This window comes from Sapajus apella, unplaced genomic scaffold (genome assembly GCF_009761245.1).
Source record: "Sapajus apella isolate SASKATOON/1434 unplaced genomic scaffold, GSC_monkey_1.0 scaffold29, whole genome shotgun sequence".
Classification (NCBI taxonomy): Eukaryota; Metazoa; Chordata; class Mammalia; order Primates; family Cebidae; genus Sapajus; species Sapajus apella.
In genome coordinates, this window is record NW_022436969.1 from 14,261,180 (window position 1) to 14,282,374 (window position 21,195).

General features: G+C 44.4%; 1 protein-coding gene across 7 annotated transcripts; it reads left to right on the forward strand.

The window, feature by feature from the left end:
• Nucleotides 1–337: 337 nt before the first annotated feature.
• TGIF1 (TGFB induced factor homeobox 1) lies at nucleotides 338–10,916 on the forward strand. Of its 7 annotated transcripts, XM_032293287.1 has the most exons (4): nucleotides 2,338–2,355; nucleotides 2,471–2,794; nucleotides 8,545–8,771; nucleotides 9,874–10,916. In XM_032293287.1, the coding sequence occupies exons 2-4, from the start codon at nucleotides 2,779–2,781 to the stop codon at nucleotides 10,447–10,449; spliced, it is 819 nt and encodes a 272-aa protein (XP_032149178.1). In that variant the 5' UTR covers nucleotides 2,338–2,355; nucleotides 2,471–2,778; the 3' UTR covers nucleotides 10,450–10,916. The 7 variants fall into 7 exon arrangements, with proteins under 7 accessions (XP_032149179.1, XP_032149177.1, XP_032149182.1 ...); XM_032293288.1 differs by lacking the exons at nucleotides 2,338–2,355; nucleotides 2,471–2,794 and adding an exon at nucleotides 338–839; XM_032293286.1 differs by lacking the exons at nucleotides 2,338–2,355; nucleotides 2,471–2,794 and adding an exon at nucleotides 1,694–1,941.
• Nucleotides 10,917–21,195: the final 10,279 nt, after the last annotated feature.

Sequence of the window (21,195 nt, forward strand, 5' to 3'; positions counted from 1 at the left end):
ATCCACCCGCCTCGGCCTCCCAAAGTGCTGGGATTACAGGCGTGACACATTTCCATTTTTAACTTTCCCTAATTTGAAAAACACTTTTAATTCTCTCCGCCCCTCCCCCCTTCCCCGGGAAAGTTTGTTTTCAAGCTATAAACCCTCTTCAATTCTCGGTTTCCATCTCGGTTGCCTGAGAATCACAGTCATTAGCCAAGTCCACTTGGACGAAAGCAAAGCTACCTTTGTGTACGTAGTGAAAGCCACCGCGTGGCCAAGGAGAACCACTGGGAAGAAGGAAACATTTTTGTCTCGAGCTGCCCAAAGCGGGCGGGGATGGTGGGTAGGCAGGGTTAAACCGACCGAAAGCGTGTTTAGTGGAATGGCTTCGAAAGCGGCCGAGGCAACCGAAGCAGCTTTCGAAGTTAGCAAACAAAGCGTCTCCCCAGTAACCGCCCGGTGGCAGACAAGGCTCCTGCCACTCAGACCGCGGAGTCGCAGCGTCGCCCGGCCCCCGACTCCTCCTCCTTGCGTCTCTCCTCCCTTCGCTCCCGGCTCCCCAGCGGATATGAGCCACCAATCCCAGCCACAAACAACCCTTCAAATGAAATAGCGAGGCGGCCCTCTAATGGGCGGCCCGGGTGCTGGCCGGCTTCCCGCGCCACATCTGTCCCGCACTGGGCGCAGCAGCTGATTCATCTGCAGCCAGGCCCAGGAAGCAACTGCGCTCTCGGCAGTTGCAGTGCAGCGTCCGGGCGGGTGGCTTCTCCCCAGGACCCCGTTCCCCAGGAGCCGTTTTAGATGTGTGTTGTCTTCTGTGTGGAGCAGTCAGCAAACCACAGAAGAAAAAAAATATCGTTAAGGTTGCTGCCTGCTTAGAGAGACTCTTTTTTTTTCCCTGTTGATTCATTTTAAGTCCTGTAATTGGAAAAACCACCCAGGCCTTTTAAACTCTGGCTTCCACGCACTCTCGGGGCGGGGGTGTTTTTTTTTGTTTGTTTTTGTTTTGTTTTGTTTTGTTTTGAGGGTGGCAGGCTGGCTCTAATTTTCGGCATAATCCTGAAACAGACGCTCCAAAGTCGAGTTAGTTATCCCTTGGCTGTCTTAGTAGTCCTCAGGTTTAACCTTATTTCCGCAGAGCTGTTCCTGCCGTCATCTCCACCGAGGTTACAGAACAAAAACAGCACATAGCCCAGGCTGGAGGTAGACCCGGGCGCTGTCTCTGCTAGGCTTATTTACATTTGGGTTTTTTCTTTTCTTTTCTTTTCTTTTTTTTAAGTGATGGAGGAAGTCTCATTGTGTGGCATGTGACAGTTCGTTTGCTTCAAAACAACGGGACGTAACCACGCGAAAACTAGAACCAGAGGAGGGGGCATGCGTTTCTTTAAGTCAACCAAACAGCATCTGATCTTTGAAAGGGCAATTTCATCAAGAAACTCCTGTTGGATCCCTCCTAACTGTGGACCAAAATAAGTCAACAGGAACGCGTGTTTATTTAATGGCTAGTTTCTGTTTGAAATACCGTAGGGGAGGAGGGCTCCCCTAGCAGGGTTCCAGTCCTAAAAGTAGACACTGTTGACCGAAACAGATGAGCAGCCACGGCGTGGTCACCCCTGAGCTATAAAAGCGCCGCTGTCGGGGTCCCGCGAATGGGGGTGTCAGTGGCGAGGCGGGCGCGAGCCCGGCCGTCCCCAGGCAGAGACATTTAAAGAGCATGTGAGCATGACAAGTGTCTGTCCGCAACGTGTCAGATTTCGAAACTGCCTTGCAATCCAGTCCGGAACTCGCAGCTTTAGCCCGGGGGAACAGACGTTCGCTTAGGCTGTGTCTCATCATCCCACCCTGACCCCCCCACCCCCGCCGACCTCCCGCTGTTGTTGCTGGAGGAAGAGCCCCGGGAGGAGAAGGGTGCGCCGCGCCGCGCCCGCGTGTCAATGGCAGCCGTGCATTCTGGAAGAAGTTGGTTCTTGTCTGGAATACTTTTCCTCCCGTGCCCCGCCCCTTGAATCAGAGGCGGCTGTCTCGTGCGGCTAGAGCGGGGACAGAGGAGTTCGGGGTAGCTGTCAAAAACGAGACGGGGAGGATTTTCTTCCCTGGGGTAGAGGAGGGAAGGAGGGAGGTGTCCTTTTTTCCATCTGTTGCAATTTCCTGACCAAAGGCACCCTTGCCAGTCCCGGGAAGAAAGGCCCAAGGAAGAAACCTGGGGCGCTCGGCTGGTGCCCCCACCGCCGGGCGAGGGATGCGGGAGGTCCGTGAGCGGCAGGCGGAAAGGATCGCGTTTCTGGACACGGCCGTCCCCCGCGTCCGCGCCCACCCCCCCAGATACTAGTGACAGCCGCCACCGCGCTCGGTCCAGTCCTCCCCGGCTGGAAGGTGCGGGGGAGGGGCGGAGGAGCGGCGGGGCGGGGGTGGGGGGGACTGGGCGGGCGGCTGGGGGCGGAGGCAGGACCTCCTGTACCTTCCCTCCTCGCCTCTCTCACTCTGACAGCGCCGAGGTGCGCCGAGCAGGAGCAGGGAACAAAGGAGCGGAGAGGGGAGGAGAGAGAGTTGGGCGAGGGAGAGCCCCCGGCCGGCTGCCAGAAGATCCCGGCAGGAGGAAGCCAGAGTGTCACTTGAATTCCACCCAAGGAGCGGGCGCCAGGGATCAGAGCGCCCTGTTTAGCAGTAACGGCTGGAGCACGTCCTACAAGTTACGGGAGAGTCGGCCGTGAAGGAGACGATCGCTTGTCCCCTGGGTTCCCGCTCCTGGGCCCTCGAGACCCCAGCCCTGCCTCGCGCTGGGAGGGAAGTTCCAGAATGAAAGGCAAGAAAGGTAAGGCGGCCGCGGGCGGCGCGCACCGGGAGACGCGAGTCCGGGGGAAACGTGCTGTCCGTGTCGCGCCGCGCCGGGTCACTTGGTGGACTTTTCCGCTCAGAGGCGCTTAGGCTGGAGCGGTGGCCGTGCTCTTTGTTGAGGCTGCGTCTGAAACGGCAGCGGCTGTTTTCCTGCTAGACACAACACGAGGGGCTGTTGTGGGGCGATCCTCTCCACGCTGCTGGCACGTTGTCAAGAAACACGCTCAGCGCCTTGTTTGTGCGCATGCAAGTTTCATTGTCTCGGGCGACACCCCACGCTCGGCCCAGCAGCCGCGTGGCTGCTCGCTCTTTCTCGAGTGTTGGGGATATGGGGTCGGAGTCGGGGGGACCCAATACCTCGTTTTTCCCGATCACGATCTGAGGCCGCGGGGGCTGCGGCACCGCGGCGCCTTTGTCTGAAAGAAAGTTCACTCCTGACCTCCCCCCTACCGCCCCCCTACTCAGCCCGGCCCGAGCACTGTTCTTCAGGGATGTGGTGTTTTTATGCTGGAAAGAATGTGATTGTGGACCCCCACATCGTCCTTGGTTGTAAACAGCTCTGGAAAGCCAGACTTTTACAAATTCTCAGTCTCTAAAAGTTTTCCCACGATGAATTTTGGGGCAGGAGGAAGAGTTCGGACACAGGGCCAGCCGCTTCAAGCGACGTGCAGTCAAAACGTGTCCAAAAGTGACAAGCAGGCTTGATTTTAAGTGCAAAGAGCAAGGCTGTCATTGTTTCCACAAAGCGTTCTGGAAGCTTTGCAACTAAAACTTGCCGTCAGTTTGGTTTAAAAACAAAATACACCGCGGGGGGCGGGGGGAAGAAACCACACACAACACCCCGAAAGGTCAAAGAATGTGAAGTCCCTTTTGAAGTTAACTTTTAAGTCCCTGGCTGGGAGGTCCCCCGAGTGTTCCGCCGTGGGCTGGAGGTGGCGTTTCTGTTGTGATTTATGTGGAGTGCTTCAAAACAGAAGTTAATCGCTCGGGAAGCGGACGGGAGGGGCGGCGCTGCTGCGCATGCCCGGGAGCGGCCTGGAGTTTGGAACTCCGCATTCTTTCAGACCCGGCCCGCTGGGGGGCGTTCCTTGGGGGTAGCCGCTAGGCCAGCGGGGTTCCTTCGGCTGCGTTTCTGTGGGAGGCCCGAAACGCGCGGAGCTTCCCTCTGCCGCCAGGCTTTCCCAGTGAGAGTGAAATTAAACGTGAAACTCGGATCAACTGGTAGTCATTGATGGTAGAACGCCCCGTGGTCCCCTCTCCGCGGGACGGAGGGAGGACACTGGACAGGGAATTGGCTCTGGAGAAAACGCGCGGGGAGCGTCCGAGACGCTCCGTGAAAGCCGTGCCGACCCTTGGGAGGACTGACAGGTCTAGGAAGGCTCGCTGTCTGTTCCACTGGGGCTCCCCGGAATAAGTGTCGGGGAGTCTGTTAGGAGCACGGTTCTAGCGCAGAGCCCGGCTTCCGCCCGGGTGGGCTCCCCGCATTGTTCGGGCTCTGGCCGGGGCGGCTCTGATTATTTTCCTTGGCCCGCTCCTCACCGCTGGAACCCCGGCGCTCTTCCTCTACGGCTTCCCTGGCGTTCCCTTCGACTCTCCCGCGGCACATTCCCCTACCTTCTCCCAGCGCCCTGGCCCTCCCTGGCGACCCCCTCTGTACTTCCGGGGCCCTCCTGCTCCCTCCCCCGGCGCGCCCCCCACCGCCGCGTGCCCTCTCCCCAGAGTCGGGGACAGGCTGGGCTCCGCGGTCCACATCCCAGGGCGCGCCGGGTCCTTCTCTTCGGTGCCGACTCATGGAAACAAAGGTGACGTGCTGGAGGAGAAACTTTGCGTGTGCTTCAGGGTTCGTGGGGGCAGCCGAGGTTACCCGAGCTTCTTTTCCCTTTTTAGGTTCCCCTGGCGAGTCGTCTGGGGTGGGCAGGCCCCTGAGAACGTGGGATTCACGGCCTCATTTCTACTTTTTTGGGACCTGGAGTTCCTTTCCTTGTCCTAACTCGTGCAGTGTGCGGGCCTGTTTCACTTGGGGCTGAAGAACTCAAGAACAAAAGCTACTTGCTTTCCTCCTTGGGCCCCTCCCTCTCTCCGTGCTCCTCCGCGGTCCTCCTCCCGCGCCTCTAAAACTACCTGGGAGGGGGGAGCCTTCCCGGTCGGCTCTGGAAGAACTCCTGAGGAAGTCGGGCCCGCCTATTGTCTTATCTAAAGTTTTCTTAAAACAAGTGCACTTTCAAACTCCATTCTCTCAAGCCCGGGGTTTGGTAAGACTGGTGTATGATAATAGCGTGTCCTCCCAGAAAGCGGGGAGTGACGCCAAAAGATCTCTTAAAATGGCTTAAAAACAAGCTGAAAGAAGGATCAATAAAGTCTTTTTGTTCCCAGTTTCTAACTGTTGAATTCCTGCTTTAGGATTGCTCTTTGGCTGGGGTCCCCTAGCACCTTGGATTTGATGGCTTGGGTGTTCGAGTCCTGTTGCTTCTCTCAAGGATATATTGAATTTTGTTTTTCCTTTTTTTTTTTTTTTTTTCTGGAGACGGGTTCGGTTGTGTTGCCCAGGCTGGGCTCGGACTCCTGGGTTCAAGAGATCCTCTCGCTTTGGCCTCCCAAAGTTCTGGGATTACAGGCAAGAGACATCTCTCCCGAATCAAAGGCAAACTTCTGATCAGGAAACTTGGGTTAAATTTGCTTTTCCCTAATTGTGCACCTCAACTTTTCTCGTCGATCTTATTTCTAGATTTTCTTCACAACTAGAGTCTCCCTGCCCCCCAGTCTCATCTCGGTGTTACCGAGCTATTCAGGAAAGTGCAGGGCCGGGCGCGGTAGCTCACGCCTGTAATCCCAGCACTTTGGGAGGCTGAGGCAGGCAGATCACCTGAGGCTGGGAGATCGAGAGCAGCCTGACCAACATGAAGAAACCCCGTCTCTACTAAAAATATAAAATTAGCCGGACGTGGTGCCGTATGCCTGTAATCCCAGCTACTCAGGAGGCTGAGGCAGGAGAATCCCTTGAACCCGGGAGGCGGAGGTTGCGGTGAGCCGAGACCAAGCCATTCCACTTCAGCCTGGGCAACGGGAGTGAAACTCTGTCTCAAAAGAGAAAGTGCAGAAACAAGGTCTCTGCTTAGAGCATTGGGATCCTCAGGCCATGTTGTGGCTTTCTACACATTTCCTTGTATGTGAATAGAATGAAAGAAGTTTGTGATTCTGCCCCCACCCTTCCCACCGCCACATTTTTTGAAGTGTAAGCAAAGCAAGAAGTTTGGAAACAAGTCTTAACCGGGAAACTTTTCAAAAGCTCTGTTACAATAGGAAATGAGTAAGGAGGAAAAAAGTCTTTGTTTTTCCAAGTGAAGCCACAACCAGGAGGGAGGGTTTTAATGAAAACAGTCCTGACAGCAGCAAACGTGGTTTTACTGCAGTGAAATATCAGCTGGCGTAGCCTAGGAACTGAAGTCTTAACTTCCTGTTACTTCAGCTTTTGTGCACATATTGGAAATATTTGTTAAGAGTTCCAGAGGCCTGGCATTCATTTATTTAAATGAACTGAGAACAGAGTAAAGTCGCGCTGCAGTTTGGTGTTGCTTAACTGAAACCTGCTTTTGTGTGTCACTAACCTATTCTGAAAGATCAGGCTTCTTGTCAAACTAGGCAAGCAGATCAAAGGGCAGCCTTCAGGGGCTTTTTTGTTTCAAACTCTTTGTGATTACCAACTTACAGTTGGGAATTCACTGTTCAATGAGCAAATTTTCACACTTTTTCTAGATTAAAAAAGGGACGGAGATAATAGCCTTGAGAATAATGCCTGGCTTTTCAGACATAGGAGAGTTTAAACAAATTGCTTTATTCAAATTTGCTTTAGTCATTTAATTAACTTGACACTTTTTTTTTTAAGTTCGATTTCTTTAATATTAAACCGAATGTGAGACAGGAACTCAGCTATAGTTTCTTTAAGCTTTTTTGTAATAGTTCTTCACCCAAATTTAAATATGGTTTTTGAAAGCCTCATCTTGTCAATAGTGAAAGCAGTTTCAGTTTTAAACGGGCACTTTTAAAAAACTTTTTACAAAATTTCAATCATCCGGGGAGGGAAATTTAAAATACACGACAGTTAAAACTTAGGATTCTTGGGCGGTTTATTTATAGCTGTTTATTAAGCCCTGAGCTAAAGTGAATCTGCAAGATGATCCACTTCTTTGTTAGAACTTGCTTTACTTTGTCTTTGGAGAGTTCTGCCTTTTGTATGAATAGCCTCCAGCAACTTCTGCCCCCTGCAGTCCAAAACTAAAAATGTGTCACCAAGTCAGAGTCAATTAAAAGGGTGGGAAAAATTCCTTTAAAAAAAAATTGGTGTTTAGCTTAAAGGGAATATTTAGTTTTTATTTCCTGTCAAGGTGAACTGGCTTAATTAAGGTCAAGTAATGCTTTCAACCAAATTACATACTACAGACGAAAGAAAGTATACAAAGCTAAAAATGCATATCTTTACATTTTTTTATTTTAGTTACTTCCCCTAAGAAGTACTGATGTTTTCAGGCATGCGATTGTTTGTAATTCATTTCTATTTTTAAGATTCTAGATTGCCCGCAAACAAAAGAATGTATTTCTTTAGTCATTCGGAGTAGCCTGCTGTCGTTTTTGAAAGGTGGAGTTAATAGCGTTTGTTATTTAATTTTTTTTTTAAGTTCAGAATGATGTTTAAATATCTGTAAAGGCCAGGTCTGTAGTTTATTGAACCCAATCCATCAGTGATTTAAATATTCTCTATGGCTTGTGAATTCTTAAAATTTCTGGCAGGATTAAAGTACTTAAACAGCCAAAAGAACTTCCTCTGGGGATTGCATATTCAGTTTCCTTTGTCATGTAATCATTTAAAACTAAACTCTGCTTATTGATATGTAGTATTCTATTCTAGGTTGAGATCTAACTGGCTGCTGAAATTTAGGAGACATTTTAAATTCATTTACTATTGGGCAACTTTTAACCTGATTAAAGTACCAGTAGTAGAAAAATATTTTTGTGTGATGAAACGGAAAACATCAGTGGTTATATTTAATAAAAAGTGACTATTACTGCCCACTTAAAGCAGGTGTCTAATTTCAAATAAATGTAGATAGCAATGAATACTAAATGACCAGGCATGGTATTAGCAGAAAATTTTAGCATGTATTTTACCTTTAGGATACTGAGTTCGGTGTAGTATGTAAATTTCCTTCCGTATATCCGTGAAAAAAAAAAATGCACTAGTGTCCCCTCTTACTTCAAACCTTCAGTAGAAGAAAGAGGAAGAGTAACATTTAAAATCTGCATTCGGATACTGGTTAGGCTGCTTTTCCTAGTTAGCACTGATCTTAGAAAGAAGGTTGGTAGGCACATTCCAACTGCCACAGCACACTTCCTGTTTCAGATGTGACAGGTTATTCACTTTGGGTGCAATTTGTCTCCTCTAATGATTAGACCAAAGAGTTTTCTGAGCATCATTCAAAAGGAATGTGAGAAGTTAATGAATCCTGGAGGAAAGCGGCTGAGAAAAGGCGTCTGGCATTTGGTTGGGAATCTCCCATGTGGTGCTAGTCAGATTACTTTTACTTGTACCCTGAATTCAGGACAGAAAACACTGCGCCTTCTCTGGCTCTCGGTTGCTGGGAAAACATGGTTACACTGGTCCGCGGAAGTGAGCTTTGCAGTAGTTGCTCTGCTTATAAAAGCAATTGACAACTGGCCCTTGTCCTTTCATAGGTATTGTTGCAGCATCTGGCAGTGAAAGTGAGGATGAGGACAGTATGGACATTCCCTTGGACCTTTCTTCATCCGCTGGCTCAAGCAAGAGAAGGAGAAGGGGCAACCTACCCAAGGAGTCTGTGCAGATTCTTCGGGATTGGCTGTATGAGCACCGTTACAATGCCTATCCTTCCGAGCAAGAAAAAGCATTGCTGTCCCAGCAAACACACCTGTCTACACTACAGGTAAAGAAAGAGAGCATGAGGTTTACAGAGGCTTTTTTATTTTCAATGTCATTTTATGGCATTCCTGTGAGTCATGAAGTTCCTTGACACTCCAAGAAAGAAGGAATATCTTTTTATTGTAAACTTGATAGTGTTAAAAGCTAATAACTAGCTATTTAGAGAACACAGAAACACTTCACAGTTATCTGTCAGATAGCATTTCCTTTAATGCCTAAAGGAACCTTCTTTATGCAACAGACATTAGAAGGAGGTTAAACCTTACTCTATTACCCAGGAAACTGGTTTGATATTTAAACAAGGACAGACTTCAGTGAGGTAATTCATGTTATATCTGTTGACATAGTCGTTTGAACTGGGAAAAATCAGTTACTGGGAGGAGTGGCCCTTTTCATAAGATGAGGTTTTCCTGTAGTTGATTAACTTAAATGTTGGGACAGTAGGTGATAGGTTAAAATGGGGGAGAGTTAAAAGGCAAACTTCTCTTACTCTCTCAAATTGTTTTCAAGCATTTGAGATTTTATATTTTGGTTTTTTTGTTTTGTTTGTTTGTTTGAAACGGAGTCTTGCTGTGTCACCAGACCGGAGTGCAGTGGCACAATCTCCGCTCACTGCGGCCTCTGCCTCCCGGGTTCAAGCAATTCCCCTACCTCAGCCTCCCGAGTAGCTGGGACTACAGGCGTGCACCACCACGCTGGGCTAATTTTTTATATTTTGGTAGGGATGGGTTTCACCATGTTGGTCAGAATGGTCTCGATCTGACCTTGTGATCCACCCACCTCGGCCTCCCAAAGTGCTGGGATTATAGGCATGAGCCACCTCGCCTGGCAGAGATTTTATAACTTTTTCTTCGTCCTGAAAACGTTTGAGTGAAGAGACAAAAAAGGAAATATGTATTAGAAACATATACATAAAAATATGATAGAAGGCAGCTTTCTTGCTTGGCGGAGCTCAAATACCTTGAAATTACATTAAGTCCGGATAAGCCTTTTCATGCTTTCTTTAATACAGAGAGAAAGATCAATTAGGTACCCCATAGAACATTCTCAGAGCCTGTTGTCTCAGTGAATGAGGAAAGTGTTAAAGCGTACTGATATGATTTCAGGTCTGTAACTGGTTCATCAACGCCCGCCGAAGGCTCCTCCCTGACATGCTGAGAAAGGATGGCAAAGATCCAAATCAGTTCACAATTTCCCGCCGTGGAGCCAAGATTTCTGAAACGAGCTCTGTGGAGTCTGTGATGGGCATCAAAAACTTCATGCCAGCTCTAGAGGAGACCCCGTTTCATTCCTGTACAGCTGGGCCAAACCCAACCCTAGGGAGGCCACTGTCTCCTAAGCCATCATCCCCGGGGTCAGTTTTGGCTCGTCCATCAGTGATCTGCCATACCACTGTGACTGCGTTGAAAGATGTCCCTTTCTCTCTCTGCCAGTCGGTTGGTGTGGGACAAAACACAGATATACAGCAGATAGCGGCCAGCAACTTCACAGACACCTCTCTCATGTACCCAGCGGACATGTGTAAATCTGGACCAAGTACAAATACACAGAGTGGTCTTTTCAACACTCCTCCCCCGACTCCACCGGACCTCAACCAGGACTTTAGCGGATTTCAGCTTCTAGTGGATGTTGCACTCAAACGGGCTGCAGAGATGGAGCTTCAGGCAAAACTTACAGCTTAACCCATTTTCAAGCAAAACCGTTCTCAGAAATGTCATGATTGCCGGGGTGATGGCAAGAGATGAATTGCGTTATTTTATATATTTTTTATTAATATTTGCACATGGGATTGCTAAAACAGCTTCCTGTTACTGAGATGTCTTCAATGTAATACAGTCATTCCAAGAACTATAAACTCAAAGCTACTGTAGAAACGAAAGGTTTTCTTTTTTAAATGTTTCTTGGTAGATTATTCATAATGTGAGAGGTTCCCAATATCATGTGATTTTTTTTTTCCTTCCCTTCCCCGTTTTTGTTATTTTTTCAGACTGTGCAATACTTAGAGAACCTATAGCATCTTCTCATTCCCATGTGGAACAGGATGCCCACATACTGTCTAAATAATAAATTTTCAATTTTTTTTTCAAACAAGTATGAATCTAGTTGATGCCTTTTTTTTCATGACATAATAAAGTATTTTCTTTAAAAATTGTTGTAATTCAGAGTATTTCTGTTGAGGGAGGTGCTTTTTAAAAATGAGTAGGAATATAGCACCCTAGTGAGCAGGAAGTTTGAGGGGTAGGGTGCAGTGTTGGGGGTGTCACCAGCTCTTTGAAAAACTGTGGACAACAAGCCAGTTTGCATAAACAGGATGTGTGATATTTACTCTTGAGAGCAGGCCCTTAGCACTTTACTTAAACTGTATGGCAAATTGAAATGAATCATTTCAGTGTTTAGCCACTAAATCCCTTATTGATCTGTCCTGCATGGTTTAAAACATGACCATTTTGTAAAGAAAAGTCTTGAAGCATCCAGTTATTGCTAAGTTTTCAGAAGAAAACAACCCAAGCAATCTCTTGACCTTTTTCCACATTACCCTTTAAAATAATTTCAGTAGTACAGATAGTTAAGGCATTTCTATTCAAATATAGCATAGCATTTGCAGAGAAATGACCTTTTAAAACATCTTAAAATGTTTTCTAAAATGGTGAAATAAACAGTGGGATTCTGTCTATGGTGGGATTGTTAGTTTATTAGGTATTTTCCAAAGTCACAGTTTGTGAAAAAATAGTGCTATGTACAAGTGGAATTTGTTGGGATGGACAATCACTTACGAAGCCCAGATGGCCAGAAGGGAATTGATGTTGCTCCTTTCACTTGTATGGTTGAGCAGATTTGTCACATGCCACAAAAGCATTCTTTGTAGTCATGCTTAGTATGAGCTTTCTTTGTTGTTACAGTCATGTTCTTTCCAGCTCTGCCCCAGCTATGAATTGTAAGTGTGGGAGGGAGCATCAGAGCTTCAGTATTGTTTAAAGAATGTAGGAAAATTCTTACAAATTGAAGTTTGTCAAATTTTGAAACTATTTTAGAAAGTCCCTACTGTAGAAAGAGCTAAACTGAAAGACTTTTCTTGTAAGTGAAAGAAAAAACTGATGATGACTACCCAGAGGTGTAAGAAAATTGAGGGAATGTTGTGCCCGTGGGGTACAGCTTTGTAGGGCACTCAGCTTAGAGTGGTCTAGCCCCACCTCAGAGAGTCACAGAAATAGACAGACACCCAAAAAGTACTAGTAAAGTAAACACAAGGAACAAAACAAACATTAATAAAAATGAGTGACGCAAAGGTGATCAAGAATCATTACTTGCTCCAACAGCTAGATCAAAGGCTGAACATTTTGCTTTAGTATAGTTGAGGGATTGCCCTGGTACAGTGTTTCATCACTCACACTAGAAGGGGAAGGAAAGGAGCCATATGACTCATTTAAAAGAAAAACTATTAAGAGAGTCAATGAAACCCAAAGATTAAAAAAAAAGTCACCCTCAATTCTCTGTTTTACTTCATTTTTTCTCTATGGAGGTTGTTACAGGTCATGGTTGTTAACAGCTGACGTTCAGTGAATGTAAGCCATTATTTAAAAACAGGTACATGTAACTGAAAAATGTAAGCTATTAATATCAAAGCCAAATAGAAATGATTTTTATGCGTTTTTAAAGTTCATCTCATAATGCGTATAGTTTGGTCTTGCTTTTTTATTTAGTCTAATCTCTGCCTTTTACTTAGCATTTGTCAATTTACATTTACTCCAATTATTGATATGTTTAGATTGAGTTTACCATCTGGCTTTTTTTGCTGCTCCTCTTTTTCTGTCTTTTTTCAGGCTGAATTTTTTCTCTTTTTTTTAGATGAGACTGTTGCATCGAGAATATTTGTTTTCTCTTTGTATAGTTTTTTTTTTTGGGTTTTTTTTTTTTTTTTGACACAGGGTCACTTGTCCAGACCAGAGTACAGTGGCATGATCTTGGCTCACTGAGACCTCCAGCTCCCAGGGTTCAAGGGATTCTCATGCCTCAGCCTCCCAAGTAACTGAGATTATAGGCATGCACCACCACGCCTGGCTAATTTTTTTGTATTTTTAATAGAGATGGGATTTTGCCATGTTGCCCAGGTTGGTCTTAAACTCCTGACCTCAAGTGAATCGCCTGCCTCAGATTCCCAAAGTGTTGGCATTACAGGCGTGAGCCACCAAGCTCAGCCTGTTGTGTTTTAATTTTTCTATTGGTTTATAAACCATACACTATATTTTAAATGGTTCTGCTAGGTATTACAACATATTTAACCTACTACAGTCTACTTAGGGTTAACATGATACAGCTTCACATAAAATGTAGAAACTTGCAGCAGTACAGTTCCATTCACAATCCCTCTCCCTTGGTTTTTCACATATATTACGGCTACATAGATAATAAACACAACAGGACAATGCTATAATTTTTACTTAAAACAAGCAAATGTCATTTAAATGTAAGAGAAAAAAGAGTGTATGTATCTTTTATATTTGCCAAATATTGACCATTTCTGATGTTCTTCATTCTCTTATATATTTGAGTGACATCTGATGTCTTTCCTTTTCAGCTTGAATGATTTCTTTGAGAACCGTAATCTAGGCCTGCTTGTGATAAGTTTAGGCTCATTGAAACTCCTTGAAAATGAGCTCATTGAAAATGACTTTCTTTCACTAATCTTTGAAGGATCATTTCACTGATGGAGAATTCTGGGTTGATAGCTTTTTTCTTATAGCACTTCAAAAGCATTTATTGTCTTTTGGCCTCCATTGTTTCTGATGAGACATCAGCTGTCATTTGTATCATTATTCTCATATATATAATGTCTTTTTCTCTGGCTGTTTTTTGAATTTCAGCAGTTTCACTAAAATGTGCCTAGGTATGGTTTCTTTGTACTTATTTAGCTGGGGGTTCACTGAGCTTCTTGGAGCTGTAAATCTGTGTCTTTATTTTTATTTTAAAGTCAAATTTGGGGAAATTTTGGCCTTTTTTTTTTCAATTTATTTTCTGCTTTCCTGTCTCCTAGAAGCCAGTAAATTTACATTACATCACTTGAGGTTGTCCTGCATGTCTCTGAAGCTCTTCCTTCTTCAGTCTCGTTTCTATTTTAGATGGTATAATTTGTATAATTCATTGGCAATCCAGTAACTCTTGTACATCAGCATGCTGATGAACTCATCCAGTGGACTTTCATTACAGTTATTGTATATTTTTCACATGTAAAATTTCCATTTGGTTCTTAAGCATCCCTAATTCTCTTCTGAGATTTCTCATTACTATAAATATATATCCTTATATGTATTTATAATAGCTCTCTTAAATACATGTTTGCTAATTGTAACATGCCTTACTCAGAATCAGATTCCATTGATTGTATTTCACTTTTGTATGGGGTCACTTTGTTGTTTTTTTTGTTTTTTTTTTTTTTTTTGCTTGTCTAGTTTTTATTATGTCCTGGACAATATGGGTGGTACATCCATAAAGACTATAGATTCAGCTACATTCCTCTGAACAGTTAACATTTGTCCTCAGGCAGCTCATTTGGCTGAACTGAAACTTAAACCATCCTGTAATGGATAAGCAGCCGCAGTCTCCGATTAGTGTTCAGCTTCCAGCTGCTGCCCTTCAGTGGGCCCACTGGGGTCTCCCCTGCTGCACAAATCAACTATGAATTTGAACAAAATATCTGTTCAGAGGTTGAGATTTGCTCCTTATTCAGTTCCCCTCTTTCCAGAATTTGCCTAGCCTTCCTAACTTTTGCTCTGCTCTCCCCACCCCACCTCTGTCCTTGACATCTCAAGCCACTGAAGTTGCAGCTTTCTGCCACCCCTAACCTTTTGAAGAATAAAGACTGCCTTCAGGCCTAAAGGTACAAACTTGTATATCTTGAGGTTCCCTTCTTTTAAGGGAAGATGACCTCCAGTTTCTGCCTGCTTTTGGTTATTCTTCAGGCCTTCAACTAGTTTTTTGTTTGTTTAACTTTTTGTTTATTCATACTTTATGATTGTTACCTGCAGAGGATTAGTCTAAAAAAAGAAAAAAAAAATCCACCATTTCTAGAAACTAGAATTTTACTATAGTTACTTTGAAACTCCAAATTAGTGGTTCTCAAACTTGACACTGGAATCACCTAGAAAGCTTAAAAAAAAATACTGTGGCCTTGAGTTGGGAATTTTTAGAAGATCTCTTAGTGATTCCAATGCATAGACAAGATTGAGAACCACCGCCTTAAATAATTCTTTAAATCAGCCGTTGTTTCTCTCCTTATCCAGAACAAAGGGAGCTGACCATTCTTTTTCTAGACCTAAAAAGAAAAAAAAAGTTGTTTTTGTAGTCTTTTTGTTTGGACAGAAGGACTGAAAATTATAGTCTTACAGAAATGTAATTTGTCTTAGAGAAATGTAATTTTCTGTAGAATTATTTTGTCACCCAGGTCAGCTTGTTCAATTAGAGTTCGCATAAATTTATATTTGACACTGTATACACGTAGCTCATACAAATGTAAAACTAAGCCTCTGACTGGTAGACTCCAAAACACTGCAGGAATACAAAATATTCATTTGTATTATATCAAAAAGTAAAATTTATCTCTGGAAACTAGCCAGTGAGCAAAAAGCAATGTTTAGAGATCAGTTTTAGGTCTCATTAAGCGTATTAACAGAATGTGTCAAGTTTTAACCTCCAAAAATTGTGACCTCTCATTAAAAACAGGCTATGTTCTGGGCTGAGTTTTATGATTCAGAGGCTGAAAAGAGAGACATTTAACAAATGCTTTGTGGCTGAAAGAAGAGCAGTAACTTAGGGTTGATGGTTACAATAGCACAGCTGGCAAAGAAGGGAAGCATGAGAAATCAATGAATAAAAATAATCAGTAGTACAGGGATTTAACCAACTATCAAGGAAACAGGGTGTTTGAATGAAATGTGTTATAGACATCAATAGAATATGCAACCTTTGAAGCATAGTGTGGGTGACTTACAAAGGGAACCAAATCCAGTGATGGAAATTTACTCAGATTTAGAAGGAATATATAGACAAACATTTAACTATAGCATACAGGTAAGGAAAATAAAACCATGGAGGGATTTCAGATGATAAATTGTTACCCTAGGAAGTGTCAGCTTGTTTTTTTTTTTTTTTTTAATATCCTAAGCTGGGTGAGGTGGCTCATGACTGTAATCGCAGCACTTTGGGAGGCTGAGACGGGTGGATAACCTGAGGTCGGGAGTTCGAGACCAGCCTGACCAACATGGAGAAACCCTGTCTATACTAAGAATACAAAATTAGCCGGGCATGGTGGTGCATTCCTGTAATCTCAGCTACTCGGGAGACTGAGGCAGGAGAATCACTTGAACCCGGGAGGTGGAGGTTTCAGTGAGTCGAGATTGTGCCATTGCACTCTAGGCTGCGCAACAAGAGCGAAACTCCGTCTCAGTAACAGAAAGAAAGAAAACAAAAGAAAGAAAAAAGTTTCAAACTATTTTCTTTTTTTTTTCCTGAGACAGGGTCTCACTCTGACTCCCCGGCTGGAGTACAGTGGCTTGATCTCGGCTCACTGCAACTTCCTCCTCCCGGGTTCAAGCAATTCTCATGCCTCAGGCTCCCAAGTAGCTAGGATTGAAGGTGCATGCCACTACGCCGACTCATTTATTTTTATTTTTATTTATTTATTTATTTCTAAGATGGGGTTTCACCAAGATGGCCAGGCTGGTCTTGAACTCCTGACCTCTGGTGATCCACCCACTTTGGCCTCCCAAAGTGTTAGGATTACAGGCATGAGCCACCGCGCCCAGCCTTTTTTTAATTTTTAGTAAAGACAGGGTTTCACCATGTTAGCTAGGCTGCTCTGGAACTCCTGACCTCAAATGATCCACCCGCCTTGGACTCCCAAAGTGCTGGGATTATAGGCGTGAGCCACCGCACCCAGCCTCCAAACTATTTTCTTTATCAAGAAAATGACTGAAATTGGAACATATTCTCATTTGATCAGATCATTCTAATGATTTTAAGACAAATTTGATTCTCCTATCTTGTCTCAAATTTTTGCTAATATATATTTTTATACTTTAAAGGCATCAATTCCATATAAATTATAATGTGAGGATAAGGCATTCAGAGACTGTAAGTAGGCTGAAATGCAGAAAAAGTACACATTTAAATTTTTACATATGCCTCTTTAAAAAAAATTATCCTGTTTAACAAGTGAAAACAACTTTTGGACTTGTTAACTAGTCTGATTATTAACGTTTTATTGCTAATTTCTTTTTTTAGAGATGAAGTCTCACTCTTGTCACCCAGGCTGCAGTGCAATGGTGTGATCTCGGCTCATTGCAACTCTGCCTCCCAGGTTCAAGTGATTCTTCTGCCTCAGCCTCCCGAGTAGCTGGGATTATAGGCGCCTGCCCCACACCCAACTAATTTTTGTATTTTTAATAGAGACAGCGTTTCACCATGTTGGCCAGACTGGTCTCAAACTCCTGACCTCAGATGATTCATTCGCCTGGGCCTCCCAAAGTGCTGGAATTACAAGCGTGAGCCACCGCTCCTGGCCACTTTTAATTTCTTTCCAATGATATTTTCAGGGATTTTTTTGGTGGTGGTGGTGGTTGTTTTGAGACAGGATCTTGCTGTGTCACCCAGGCTGGAATGCAGTGACGTGGTCATACCTCATTGCAATCTTGAACTCCGGGTGCAAATGATCCTCCTGCCTCAGCCTCCTGAGTACCTAGGACTACAGGCCAGCTCCACCAGGCCCTGCTTTTAAAATTTTATAGAGATGAGGTGTCTTTGTGTTCCTCAGGCTGGTCCCAAACTCCTGGCCTCAAGCAATCCTGCCTCGGTGTCCCAAAGTGCTGGGATTACAAGTGTGAGCCACTGTGCCTAGCCTGATTTTCTTTTTTCTTTTTTTTTTTTTTGAGATGGAGTCTTGCTCTGTTGTCCAGGCTAGAGTGCAGGGTGTGATGTCAGCTCACTGCAACCTCCCCTTCCGGGGTTCAAGCAATTCTTTTGCTTCAGCCTCCCGAGTAGCTGGGATTACAGGCGCCTGCCACCACGCCCAGCTAATTTTTGTATTTTTAGTGGATACCAGGTTTCACCATGTTGGCCAGGCTAGTGTCGAATTCCTGACCTCATGATTCTCCTGACTTGGCCTCCCAAAGTGCTGGGATTACAGGTGTGAGCCACCTCGCCCAGCCCTGATTTTCATTTTGAAATTTGATTTACTTGAATGAGTCTGTGAAAAGCCAACGTGTATTACATTAATCAACATTTTTTTCCAGCTGGGCGTGGTGGCTTACCAGTATGGGCAGCATAGCGAGATCTTGTCTCTACAAAAAAATTAAAAATTAGCCAGGCATGGTGGCATGCACCTTTAGTCCCAGCTACTCGGGAGGCGGAGGAAGGAGGATTGCTTGAGCCACAGAGTTTGAGGCTGGAGTGAGCCACGGTTACATCACTGCATTCCAGCCTGGACAGCAGAGCAAGACCCTGTCTCAAGAAAACCCAAAACATTTTTTTTTCCTAGCCTGCTTGAACAATAAATCTAAACAATCTACAACAGCATTTATTTATTTATTTATTTATTTTGAGATGGAGTTTTGCTCTTGTTACCCAGGCTGGAGTGCAATGGTGCGATCTCGGCTCACCGCAACTTTCGCCTCCTGGGTTCAAGCAATTCTCCTACCTCAACCTCCCGAGTAGCTGGGACTACAGGCTGCGCCACCACGCCCAGCTAATTTTTGTATTTTTAGTAGAGACGGAGTTTCACCATTTTGACCAGGATGGTCTCAATCTCTTGACCTAGTGATCCATCCGCCTTGGCCTCCCAAAGTGAGCATTTATTTTTAATTAACTAATTAACAGCTTGATTCAGTCATATCACAATGTATACATGTATCAAAACATCATGCTGTATATCATAAATGCATGCTTTTGTTAATTGAAAAAATGAAAGTAAGAAACTTAAAACAAAATTGTCCAGCCAGGCACGATGGCTCATGCCTGCAATCCCAGTGCTTTGAGAGGCCAAGGTGAGCAGATCACTTGAGGCCAGGAGTTTGAGACCAGCCTGGCCAACATGGTGAAACTCCTTCTCTACTAAAAATACAGAAATTAGCACGGAATGGTGGTGCATGCCTGTAATACTAGCTACTTGGGAGGCTGAAGCAGGAGGATCACCTGAACTTGGGAGGCGGAGGTTGCAGTGAGCAGAGATCACACCACTGCACTCCAGCCTGGGCAAAAGAGTAAGACTCCATCTCAAAGATAAATAAATAAATAAAAATAGCCCTTTCCATTATAGTATTATTTTCTATCATCTGTAAACCCAGCATTAAATTGAAAGTATTAGTTTAATTTGAGAAGGAAAATACATATTTATCAAACACCTTATATTAAATTATTAATTATATTATTATATTTATTGACTACCATATGTACGTATTTAGTCCTCACAATCCTTATGGGACATGTTATTCCCATTGTGCAGCTGAGGAAACAAGACTTTTCAAAGTTCAGCTTGTCTGTGGTTACCAGCTGCAATGGGACCCACGCTTATGGGGTGATTCTGTGAGCTCACACTCTTTCCACACCCTATTCCCGAAATGAAACAACTTGGAACTGTCTCAATTTATATTATACTGTTCAATAAAGATTTGGGGGTTGCTTTGGCAGACGATCATATGTGAGCTCTCTTTTCCAAATATCACAACTTATTTTTCTGCTCTCTCAAATTCCTCCCTCTCCTCCCCGACTCCATTTCCTCGTGACCACATCTGCTTCTTGGAGAGGCTTGCAGGATCTGACACATCCTCCTGGTTTCCTAAGTCTCATGACCAGCCAGTGCCTGAAATAATGAACTCCTCCAAGGCAAGAAATCTGTTTTGTAGCTTCTCTGCGTAAGTATTAACTTAACACTTAATCTATTATTCAACACATTTCATTTCCCTTTCTAGGTATCAGTTTTCTGAGCCTGCAGCCTTAGGCTAGTACTTGTTCTTTTTTTTTTTAAGTAAGTTTCTGTTTTTTATTTGAGTTCTGCTAGAATCTTTAGATCTATCCTAGTGACTATAGTTTACTCTGTGCTGCGCCTTTCCGTTTTCTCTCTACAAAAATTATGGCTTTTTGGCTGTATTTCCCCCAATAAAGGTGAGGTACTGCTCTTATGCAAATACTTGAAGTTACAAGTCCCACCTGCATTAAAAGGAAAGTGAAGATTTATGACAACGCAGTCTCATTCTTCTCTTCCAAACTCAAAACCTCCACCATTTTTTAAACAAGGCATGTTCTTTAAGGCTGGAGGTCTTCATGAGTAAAGATCAGCTTTAAAATAAATACATACCTCCAAGGGAAGAAAATTAAGTAAGCCATTATTTTTCCTTCAGAAAGCTAAGATGCAACAGGAATAAATAGCCTCTGAAAGTTTTATAAAAGGATTGCCACCTCCTGCCTTGATGAAAAGATTAACTTGATTTGGTGAAATATGCTGCTATTTGCAGGCAGGTGCCGGCCTGATTCACCAAGGCTGTGTTAATTCGAGCCTGCAGAGGTACCTTTGATCAGCTCTCAGAGCCTCAGCAATGGCTCGGGAAACATCAAAACGCTGTAGAGCAGGCTCTAATCTCAGCCTTCCTGTTTCTATGCCTGCCCACTAGGTTCACACAGGACAGCCTGGTTTCCTTGAAGGGCATTTTCCACATTGTGCATTATGAATGATCATCCTGGGAATCAGGGTGTGACGCCCTGTATCCACATCCAGGGCGCTATAAAATCTCTGCAAAAGGAGAAGCTGGACTCAGGCTGGTTTCCAATGATGTGTATGTGGGTATATGTGAATGAATGCTTGGATCTAATGCTGGAAGTAACAACAGTTTAGTTGGGGGGAACTCTATTATCCTGGTACAGCTGCTAAGTGCAACATAGTCTGTGCATGAAAATGACACTCGTGTAACAGGCTTGGGTGATAGTGGGGCTCTGGCAGTGGATTGAGAAGCATAATGGCAATATCCTTTACCAAGCCAGAGTGGTAGGTCAGGTAGCATGGATGTTTTTTAGAAAAGTTGACTTCTAATCCTGTTTTTTTTTTTTTTTGAGACAAGGTTTCACTTTTGTCCAGGCTGGAACAATCATAGCTCACAGCAGCCTCACCATCCCAGGCTCAAGTGATCCTCCCACCTCACCGTCCTCAGTAGCTGAGACTACAGGTGTACACCACCACACCTGGCTAATTAAAAAAAAAATTATACTAGCCAGGATGATGGCCTGTAATCCTAGCACTTTGGGAGATCAAGGTGGGCTGATCACTTGAGATCAGGAGTTCGAGACCAGCCTGACCAACACAGAGAAATCCTGTTTCTACTAAAAATACAAAAATTAGCCCAGTGTGGTGGCGTGCGCTTCTAATCCAGGCTACTCAGGAGGCTGAG

Bases quoted from the DNA above. Each gene is read 5' to 3' on its own strand.
- TGIF1 (XM_032293285.1), top strand. From the start codon at position 3,771: ATGTGGAGTGCTTCAAAACAGAAGTTAATCGCTCGGGAAGCGGACGGG. The intron at 4,044-8,543 runs CATTGATGGTAG...TGTCCTTTCATA, and splicing joins AACTCGGATCAACTGGTAGT to GGTATTGTTGCAGCATCTGG. The intron at 8,772-9,873 runs GTAAAGAAAGAG...ATATGATTTCAG, and splicing joins CACACCTGTCTACACTACAG to GTCTGTAACTGGTTCATCAA.